This window comes from Gorilla gorilla, chromosome 1, assembly GCF_029281585.2.
Source record: "Gorilla gorilla gorilla isolate KB3781 chromosome 1, NHGRI_mGorGor1-v2.1_pri, whole genome shotgun sequence".
Taxonomy (NCBI): Eukaryota; Metazoa; Chordata; class Mammalia; order Primates; family Hominidae; genus Gorilla; species Gorilla gorilla.
Genome location: NC_073224.2, coordinates 122020113 through 122031232, shown reverse-complemented (window position 1 = coordinate 122031232; position 11120 = coordinate 122020113). Strand labels below are relative to the sequence as shown.

The 11120-nt window shown below is 45.0% G+C and overlaps 1 protein-coding gene across 4 annotated transcripts in view; it reads right to left on the bottom strand.

The window, feature by feature from the left end:
* Nucleotides 1-4525: 4525 nt before the first annotated feature.
* The window catches only part of TENT5C (terminal nucleotidyltransferase 5C), a 22426-nt gene continuing 15831 nt past the window's right edge, over nucleotides 4526-11120 (bottom strand). For all 4 annotated transcript variants that reach the window (XM_004026430.5, XM_019020894.4, XM_063695904.1 and 1 more), the window contains exon 2: nucleotides 4526-10066. In XM_004026430.5, the coding sequence (XP_004026479.1) occupies nucleotides 8864-10039 (1176 nt within the window). In that variant the 5' untranslated portion in view covers nucleotides 10040-10066 and the 3' untranslated portion in view covers nucleotides 4526-8863. The remainder of the gene's footprint in view (nucleotides 10067-11120) is intronic.

The window sequence follows — 11120 nt, the reverse complement described above, 5'->3', positions numbered from 1 at the left end:
AAGAAGAGTTCATTTCCTTTCAGTAATATCTAAAGTAGGATGGAAAATAAGCCTGCTGAAAAGCTGCCTCTTTTGCCAGAGCTAGAGAGAGAGAGGGAGCACCTCTCCTGCTGTTCCTGGTCAGATCAGGTGAAGGCCAAGGAAACTGATCTCTCACGGTAGGGGGAGGGGATGAAGGGCACAGGGACAACAAGGTACATGCAGTTGACTTAAGAGCAGGGAAAAAAACCACAGAGGAATGTTTTGTGTGGGATCCTGAGATAGCAGGGGATGTGAGGAGCAGAGGCTGCCGCAGACCATTCACAGCCACCCAAGCGCTGCTTCTCCCAGGCTCCCGCTTACCTGAGCCAATGTAAAGATTCTTTTCAAAAAAGTCTTTGCTAGCTGTAGTGTTTAAGGATAAGATGACCCAACTTCTACTATATTTAGTGCATGAAAAACCACAGGTGTTTGACTCCAGGAACTGCTTAGGGTTGTGCTATTAGTTTTCTGACTCCCCTCCCTTCTTGGTTTCATTGTTTCAGCATTGCAGGTGAGCTGGTTTCCTGACTTCTGCAAAAGCCCTCCTGCACTCCCCCACCCTCCTCTCCAGCCTGCAGGTAGTTTAAATACCCCCATAGTACATGGCTGCCTGGATAAGGTGTGGGGGAAACTGTGATGCTGTTTCCATTTCAATTCTAATTTAAAACGTCATGCCAACCACAATAGGCACCCTATTTTAACTTCGTCAGTTGGCTTAATTTTTAATTTTAACTAATCAATTTAATCAGTGGCTTTGTCCTCCTCCTCATTCCTCTTGAAAGGCTTCTGTTGGAAGGCAGGATATTTGGTCTCCCGTGCCTCTTCCATGTGCCACCCTGTAAAATGCAGGACAAAGACAAAATAGCATACTGTAAAAGAACTGACAGCTGGAGCCCTGGAGTCAGACACCCCAGAGCCAGGTGCTGGCTGCAGCAGCTGTATGACGTTTAGGTTTCCTCACCTGTAAACCTAATCATCTGATCTCAGACTTTTTGGAAGATTAAATGCTAATGCTTAGCACGGGACCTGGTGCTCCATGAGCATTCCCCAAACATGTTAACGAGCCTGCAATGGGTCCCCCCACACCTGATTCACAAAGGGAGGGTTGTCTGAGGAAAGCTGCTGGTTTGTCCAAGGAATTCCTTTCCTGGATAAGTGGAAACGGATCTATTACCAGGCAACTCAACACCTCTTAGGCCCTTGAGAGGGGGCTGACATAAAAACTAATATTTGCAGGGTGAGTTATAGTTTACAGAGTGTTTTCAATGTTGTAATAGTGGGGGAACCAGGCTTTGCAGTCAAATCTTTGTGCATGGGCTCTGTCTCTTACAAGATACATAACCCTGGGCAACTCAGAGGCGCACTGAGCCTCTGGCTCCTGTGTACAGTGGAAACACTGCTACCTAGCCCACGTTTCTGAGACCTGCAAGCTATGTATATGCAATGTGTACTTGGTCAACCTAAAGCCTTAGTCTAAAGCGAGGAGTTGTCATTCCGTTTTCTCATGGGTTTAGTTCCCAACAGGCCTCTTGAGAAAAACCTCATTTACTATCCATATGGAAGGGATGGATTGAAATGGCTGAAAACAGCCTGGCCAAAGTTGCTGTGGTGCTGCCCGTCTCCATCTCTCTCTCTCTCGAACACTATAGCCTCGGATACCTTTTTTCCAGGGAAGCACCCGAAAGAAAGGCAGCGACTCCAGCTTCTCATGCCTTTCCCTTAGGGACATTTCCCATTTTCGGAAACTTCCTAAGTAAAAGGTGGCCCTGGGATGGCCTGCTGTGGTGAAAATGCCCTGAGTTGGGAGACCTGTGATCCAGTCATGGCCAGAACAGGTAGCCTGTGTTGCTCTGAGCTGGGTGAGGAATGGTATGAAACCAAGCCTCCTGACAGGCTCCAGCTCCCTAGATTCTGGGCGGCACTGACAGAAACCTGCTTGAGAGAGTGATGACAGTCAGAGTACTGAGGAGTGGCCCACCGCCAGGGCAGCACATGCTTCTAGGCAGCATTTATCCCCAGGGAAGGACACAGTCCCGTGTTGCAGAAGGCACAGGGCCAGCAGGCAGGAAACCAGCACCGTGGCCCCAGGTCCAATGCCGTCACTTCGGACAGGAAGTCACTTGACTCAGCTTTTAGGCAGGGAGCAGGGGTAGACCCCTCAGCCCAGTCTGGGCACCACCGCTGACTTGCCTCTGACTCCACCTGCCATAAGTGCATGCGGAGCTGAAGGCCTCTGGAGAGGATGAGGCTCCAGGCCAAGGTAAGGTGGCAGAATGGCACCATCACACTGAGGCTCTGGCTGCTCAGAGGTCATATGGAAAACCCCCACAGGTCCTGCTGATGCTCTCAGCATCTTCCAGCTGATACTAACCCCAGATTACAACCAAGCGCATTACTATCCTGCCCAGGTGACTACTCGGACAGTGAAGGAGAAAAAGAATCCCCGCTCGTTTAGAAGTGTACTTCTGGAACCCTAGAGGTCCCGGGTGGCAACAACGGGAGCTTCATTCCAAGGCTGAGGAATGAACACTTGGGGATGGCATGAGAGGAATTCTACTAAAACACCAGAAGGATAGGTCTGCCAGGAGGACTGGGTGGGTGGGGAGTTCAAAATAATACTGCTGAGCGTGAAGACTGCAACCCTTAGTACTGACCTTGCTCAGGGGCCAAGAGCTTGTGTTCAATTGTGTTAGTGTCCGGGACATGACTACTCATTCCAGGAAGCTGGGCACCAGCACATCCCACACAAGTTGTCCTGCGTATAAATATTGGTCTGGACAATGTCTGGGACTGAAATGGTTTCTGGCACCAAAATGAGGCATTACAACACATTCAGGTAAATATCCAGGATTCAGCCTCTAAGTGGCTAATGGCCCAAGGACAAGTCCTCCAGGGAAAACCCATCCAGTTCAACATTTGAAGCACCATATCTATGCCAGTTATGTGAAAAGTGGGCAGAGAATGAAGCACGCAGGTGTTCACAATGTGGGTGAAGAGCTGATGCAACCCAGTAAGAACACGAATAGAAAAAGCAGGAAGGGGGAGGTGGCAGACATAGGGCCTGGTAAGCCAGAGGAGGTGAGGATTAGCTGAGATTTTAGAAGCCTGCTGTGGGGTCACGTGCACGGAAGAAGCTGTGTGCTCCAGAACTCCAAGTAGGCCAGCTTAGTATAGTAGGTCAAAGGATAGGAAGGTAGACTGGGGCTAGCTAGCTCCAGACATCTGCTCTTGCACAGACATGTTGAGTCTGACATCTGCTCTTGCATAGTAGGGTCTTACGCAGGTTTTAATGTATGGGAGGGGCCCAGGCACATCTGTTTTAGAAAAAGCCCTTGACAGAGTCAAGAAAAATAGAGACAAGACTCATGAAATAGCCCAAGCAAGAGCTGAAGGCAACCAAGAGGGCAGAGTCAAGGAACATTTCAGAAGGTACAAGCAGTAAAAATGGGGAGGAAGAAGATCCTGGGGATGGCTGATGGGCAAGCATAAGATCAGAAAATTGCTCTTCAATGATCCCAATTCTTGTAGTGAAAAGAGAAGAATGTCACTCCGGCCTTCATGAACAGTTCTAGATCCAGACAGTGTCTAACCGATGTGAGTAGATGACTAGAACAGAGGTAGTCCATCATAAAGCTAAAGAGGCCACTGACATGGATGTGGATGGGCAGAATGAAGGGAGGAGTGAAGAGGCAACATGGATAGTGTGAGCTGGCAGTCAGGGCTTAAGAGGAGTGAGGGTTACTTACTGAGTAAACATGCCAAAGAAGTGATTGGAAGGACTCCACACCTACCAGACTCCAGAGCATGCACATCCTTGGCTGAAAGGTTTGAGGAGGAGCAGGGACAGGTGGAGGCAAGGGGATGAAGGATTTTACACAGCCAAAGACATAAGTTTCATGAGGACAGTTAGGAGAATGCCATAGGATTTCAAAGACATTCCACAAAGAAGGGAGGCCACGGAAGGGGCAAGACTTGGGGTGGGCAGGGGTTGTTGTGAATTAGATCAAAGGAATGAGGAGGAAGGTTGCTAACCAAAGTCTACAGCATCTCTTTACACCCTTCAAACATCTATCAACCACTCCAAGTATCACTTGTTCACTTCTATACTTCTTTAAAAATGTGAAGAAACTACAGTAGTTGTACATGTATGGCTGAAGTTGTTTTCTTTGTTGTTGTTGAAGTGGGCTAGGAGCTAAAGGGACTGAATTAAACAAGGTGCCAGCAAGGGCGAACTGCAAGACTACACCTGCTGTGGGTATTAGCTGAAAGGCTGTGGTCAACAACCAAGCCTAGTTTAAGTTAGCTGGGCACCTTGAAAAAGAGCCCAAATATTAAGGGATTTGTGGTCTCCAAGGTAACCACACAGCCCTCCCCCCCCAAAAAAAGCATCTGTCCTTCAGAGAAGCATCCAAGGCTGATGTTGACAGCTTCCTATTTCTATTCAATGTTTCCTAAAACCTAAAATTCATCATTAAGAAACAAATCAATGAGCATAAATGACAAGTTTTATTTAAATTTTAAATATACCTTTATTTCTCAAACTCAAAGCTTTATCAAGTTCTAACACATTTTGCATTGACAAGTGATTTTATCTGCATCAAGTAAGGTTAGTGACCACTACGAAAGAGGAATCCCCAGACCTCCTAGGCACTAAGAAATATTTCAAAGGCTATGCAAATATAGAACAAAAAGCTTTCAATTTAGTCTAATTGGTATCTATTTTTCATCTATATTAATTTGGAAATAAGTTGCTACCTTAGAAAAATTACATTTTTATCCATTAAAATAAAACACCAGATAGGTTGAGTTTTTTTAAAAACACCCACAGATCTGTATTTAGCTACTTCCTCTTTAGTAGATGGTCATCTCACCTTCCTATGCAAACACACACGAGAATTTGCACCAACTCTCACTAGCCCAGGCAAAACTCCAAGCATTTTATTTAGCTTACACTTCAATTATTTTTTTAAAGTGATAGGTAAACAAGATTTAGGCACTTGAACACGCACACACACACACACACACACACACACAGTCTTTTATTTCCTGATCTTAACCTTAGAGTTCTCCACAAATAATCCTGAAAAGTTGCCAGATCTTTAAAAATACCTCTCCTCAACACCGCCCCCCTCCCCCACGACTTGGTCCTCTGATTTTAACTGGTTGAATTGGAATATGTTCCAAAGCGAGCTGTGAAATTCTAGTCTCTGCAAGATTAAGGATGTGAATCTAACCTTGGAAACTGGATTCTTACAAAGTCCACCCAGAAGGTTTTCCCTGAGACAGAGCCCTGGTCCGACACCCAGGAAGGAATGGCCTCTATGAGCGTGAGGGTCTCGTCTCACCATTGGATAACTACTTTGCTCTCTAAAAGAGGACATTTGAGCTAAGAATATAGCTGTATCCCAATACAAGGCACCAACCAGTACTAGAAAGTAAACTACAAAGGAGTTATTCCTCAAGTTAGGAAGTTGCTTTTGAGTGGCACCATTTCCCAAAGTCAACAAAGCAGTACTAGTTAAAATCCTAACGTACCATAAGGGTAAGGGGTTAGTGCAGAGGTGAAACTGAAGAATAAGCAGATTCAGGGTTTTAGCAATTTGATTATTAATGTGTCACCACAAAACACAAGTTCATACACAGCTTGCTGTGACTCAAACCCCAGTGAAAATCAAACTGGACAAAAACTGAAATGCCAAACTACATCTGTAGCATCTATCAGGAAGTAAGCATCATCTTCCTTACCCAACTCACCCCATCTGCCAGGTCCCCCAGGTGTGGGCCATGCCACATCCCACAGGCATCCCCATCAGGAACTCTGATTGGAAGGCATTAGTAATAGAGTTCAGTTTCAGCATTGAAATTATTGAATGAGGAATAATGTGTTACTGCCAAGGTACGATTTAAAGGGGAGACTAGAGCTCAAGGTCAGGCATCTAGTGCATGCTATTCTGCCAACGTGAGAGGAAAAGGTACTGTCTTCATCTCACTGATGCTCAACCTGACTCCAAGCAGCAGGCTAGGAGAACAGGCTGCAGACATGCCGAAAGCATCAGAAAAAGAGTCAAATCAGAGTCCCGAAACAAATGAGACTGCTTAAATTTAGATTAGAACTTGCATGTGAACTTCAGTGCTCTCTGCTACCGCCAAGTTTCATGTTACTCAACACACACACATACACACACACATAAAATAGGAACCACTGGACTCAGTATAAGTTCAGGGTACCTGGTGCTTGTGTGAGCATTAGGAAAGGCAGGTTTCAGCTAGAATTTCCAGGGACCTGAAATTCAAGGTTACCTCGCCTATTCTGAGGCTGGCAAAAGGCTCATAGAGCAAGTAGAGACATCACTAGCCCAGGGGTTGTGTTTTAAAAGTACAGCTTTGGTCAGTGCAGCTTTTAACCCTGATAGCTCTTGAACAGGTCTATTCTCAAACTACAAAAAGATCTGAGCTGACTAAAAAGGTCAGGTGAAGGGACTCTGAGACAACCATGGTGCAATGGTGGCAAAGACTGGGGACTGGGTCTTTCTCGCAACTTCTGTGCCTCCTTTCATTCTCAGAAGAGGACTATTACCAGATGGGGTTGGGGGGGGAAACATAAGCAGAAAGAACCCCAAGGACAAACTGGAAATTTAATTCCTTGATGCAGATCTTATCTTCATCTGGTGCCTCATTACCCTGGGCCCCAAGCCTTCTAAGTAGAAGAAATACTGATTTCTGTTAGGCAAGTGCTTATGTTGGTGGCTTCATCACATTTCAAAGCTTTGGTTAAACACATCGGTCATTTTTGTGCAAACACATGCCATTTGACCACCATGGCAGCTTTTTAAGGTCAAGAATGACCAGATAGTTTCCAAAGTTGGGATCACTCTTCATTGGGGTTCACTCTTCATTGCCCCACTCTTAACACTGAAGCACACTGGGTCCCCTCAATTAGAACCGGCCTTGACTCAAAGCCACTGAATTAAAATATAACTAAGGCTCACAGGGAAACAGGAGCTGATTACACCAAGAAGTGGCTTCTAGTCACCTAATGTAGCACAACATAGATACCAGCTAAGCCTTGAGTTTCAGTCATGGCTGATCCGCTTTTAAGAGGACCAAGACATCACATTCCAGAATAAACTTGAAAATATACTTTCAGAAAAAAAGGTAAACCACTCATTTTCTACTAAGCTCTTTTGCATTAGGATAACTTCATTGCTTAAAGCAAGGAGAAAACAATCACTCCAGGCTTTGGGTTTTCATAGCCAAAGGAAGGGGGTAAAAAAAAATCAGGAGCATGAATTTGATTAAATCACTTTAGAACCCAAGCTGGCTGGCAATATTGAGTGTCTCTGCCCTAAAGTGATGCTTTCTAAGGGATCCCACAAAACATTTCAAAACACATAATCTCATCTAATCTACTGGAAAAAGCCACAGTAGCCTAGAACTCTCTCATCTACTAAGCTTTCTTTCAACTACAGATTAACACTGTTTTCCTTCTAAAGTGCAGAATTATAAACAAGTCAAATCTACCAGAATAAGGAAGAGCATTCTCATTCACTCAATTCTTCCCAAATATACTGGAATGATTTCAAAGTGCCTTGGAAGCTCCAATGCACACAAGGCCAGACTTCATGCTAACCCCCCAGCTTCCCCTTCACACAGAGCACGAAGACAGCAGGTTAGATTCTAAAGCAGTTCCACAGGTCACTCAGTTCTACTGAAATTCCTGAATTGAGTTGCTGTCAAACACACCTGGAGAAGGAAGTCACTATTTTTGGAAAAAAAAAAAACGAAAAGAACAAAAACAAAAAATAGCTAAAGTACTCCAGAAGAACAGCTGTGTCATACTTGGAATGTGACCAAAATGGGTTTCCAATTAAAACATGGGAAGACCCTCATATGTCAGTTACCACAATAACTCTGGACTCAGCACAATCCTTAGTCTTAGGAAGAATAAAACAAAATTCAGCCATGAAAGAGCTGATGAGGAAAAAAGAAAAAAAAGGCAGGGAGCCATTTAATAAGAATTCTTTAAAGAAAAAAATGAACATTCATGTTTCCTATTTACAATTATCCCCTTCCACTACCACCACCACAATTCTAATTAAACATTATGTTCCACATTTTATTTTGTTTTCAAGTTACATTTCAAGAAAAGGTCATTTTTTTTTTCCCTCAGCAATATCTTGCAATTCCTCAGGATAGTACAGCATGTAAACCATAAACCACTTTCAACCAGATCTCAATTCTCCAGCTATTGGCTTTGGTTTATTGATGAATGACATTCTCCACTCCGCTGACAGGGAATAAACATAAGCAATTTAGTCCCTTGAACAAAAATTAAGTCACAAGAGCACCCTCATGTTTACCATTTTCTGCCTGACTAAAATTGGTACAAGAGAAGAGATTATCAGCACAACTTTCATGTAACTGCTAAGAATCCCAAGTGAGGGCCAACACAGCCTACCCGGGCTCAAGTGAGAAAACAAGTAGCTTAGCACTTCTCACGCGCTGCCCAAATTCTCCCAATCTCGATTACTGCACAGAGCTCAACCCCCACGTGCTAATGTTTGGGACGTGACATGTTAGTGTCTATCTTGGAAAGATGTGGATAGGTCATGCTTCCTGTAGCGTTTTCCAACGTGGCACTGTAATACGGGTCCTTTTAGGGTTGGCTCATGATACACCGTAGACCCATTCCAATGGGTACACAAAGGAAAAAAAAAAAAAAGCAGAATCAGAGCTGAGTTCCCCTTTAAAAGCCAAACACCTACATCTAGAAGGAGGCTCCCCTACCTGAGAGCCCTAGCCCTATTGGGGTTCCCACTGTGGAAACCCTCAGGTCTCAAGGTTAGTTACAGGGCAGCCAGGTAGGATAAGGCTGGCTGTAGGTAACTGGAGGATGGGCAACGTAGTAGTTGCTGAAGTTGCCATCACTGACGTAAGGAGCCGGCTGGTAGTAACAGGTGACATTGGTGGCATTGGGGATGATGTTTTGCTCTGCCAGCACACGCAAGGCCAGGAGGGAGATGAGGTTCAGGGTCTGCCTGCGTTCATGCCCCATGAGACACACGGTGCTCTCGTTCACCACCCTGCGAAGGATCATGAGGTAGTCGTACTTGCTTCTCTCTTCTTCAGCAAAGTGGTTTTGAAGGTAAGTCTCCAACTTCCTCTGCTGTTCAAGGATGTCCGGGAAGTCGATGAAGAACCTGGAGCACATGTAGCGCTCTAGAGTTTTGATTTCTTCCTGGTCTGTGGGCCTGAAGTCCCGCACAAGAAGGTTGCTGTACTTGAGAAGTCCCCCGCCTCTGATTTCTTCTGGGTTCTTGGTGGCGATCAGTCTGTTCTGCAGATGGTCAAAAGCTTCCTCAAAGTCCCCGTACATGCTCTCCCCAATCACGGTGGGGTGGAAGTGCTCAGAGATGGGGTTATTGGAACAGTCATAGAAGAAAAGCAAAGAATCCAGGATGATTTGGAAAGAGTCCACACTGAACTCAAACTGACGCCGAATGGAGTCGACAAACTTCAGCTCCACGTTCTTCCCATTCTTGTTGGAGAGGGAGATCAGGCTCCAGCGGTCAGTGTCCGTGCAAACCTTCACTAGCTTCTGCACATATGCCTCCTTCAGAGTGACTGGACTGATTTTGAGCTTGTTCACACCCTCTGGCAGGAAGTTCAGAAGGGAACACAGAACCACATCTCTAACCAGCTGAAATTCTGCCTCTGTTGGAAGAGCCACATGGAAGATTAGGTCCAGGTCTTTGCAGCCCAAGCCATTGTCTTTGACCAAAACATGGCCAGCTGCGGAGCCATTCAGCCGGACGTCCTGCACTTTGATGCCTGCCTCCTCCAGCCGACTGCGGACGGTCTGGACGATGTCCTTCAGAGTTATCTCCAAGGTTGGAAAGTTGCCTCGTCCGTGGATAGGTACGACTTCAGTCAGGACCTCATGCAGCCGGCTAACCTGATCCCAGTTGAGCACGCTGAAGGACATGCAATCCCTGGTACAGCTGCTCTCCTCTGCCATCTTCAGGGGATGTTCTGGCTGGGGAAACTGAAAGTGAGGGGTGAGAAACAGAGTTAGGATTCGCTTCTACATGGCAAAGCAGCTCGAGGAACTCACACTGTTTAATCTCTGAACATCTTCCTGTAAAATGGTGATAAATAGCACTTACTGCTCAGTGTTGCCGTGAGGACTCAATGAGTTAAATATGTAAAAAACAGTGACACTGCAGAGAAGGACAAAAACACACAAACTCATTCTATATTACTTTAGATTATTTCATAGTTTTGTTTTGTTTGTTTTTTTCTGGGTAAGGGTGGAGTGTGCTGAAACGGAGTGTGTTTCAAATGTTCTGAAAACAGAATGTTAGCAAACCATATAGGACCGCAGTAGAATTAGTTACTTCTCCAGCTTTCTGGCTCCCTAACCACATCTTGACCTGGTTGACACCTAGGCTGAAGGTGTCTTATAGTGAAAAAGAGAATGTCTACATTCTTCTAGGCTACAACATTCATACACAGAATATGCAACACACACAGATACAGACACACACACACACACACACACACACACACACACACACACACACATGACTTCCTTCACTCCACAAGTAGATGGATTCTCAACTTTGGGCTACAGTCTCACCAATAAGTGGGAATCCAACCCCTTCTACTAGAATAAAGTATATTCCCTTAGCAAAATTCCCATGTTCCTTTCATTTATAGGAGAAGTCTATCCTAACAAGTACTTGTCATCTAGGGTAGAACCAAGGACTTGTTTTTATGACAAAATTTCTAGTCAACAAAAGGTTAGGTCACCTATGTAGTGGAACCACTCTTCCTAGCAAGGAGGCCCAACACAGGACATGGCCAACTTCCCCCGGGCAGTGTGCGCCTTCAAGTGTACTTGGAAAACAATAGTACCTTAAAGCTACCCAAGGAGAATAAAGTTGGCAATGAGTACTAGGAGAAAAACACCACTTCATCTGCTAGGACCACAAAGTTTCCCAAGTAATTTTCAGCTATGTTATACTTACCAAAAAAATAAAACACAATGGATCCCTGGAAATCCTAATATATAAAAACAAATACTCATATACTAAAAT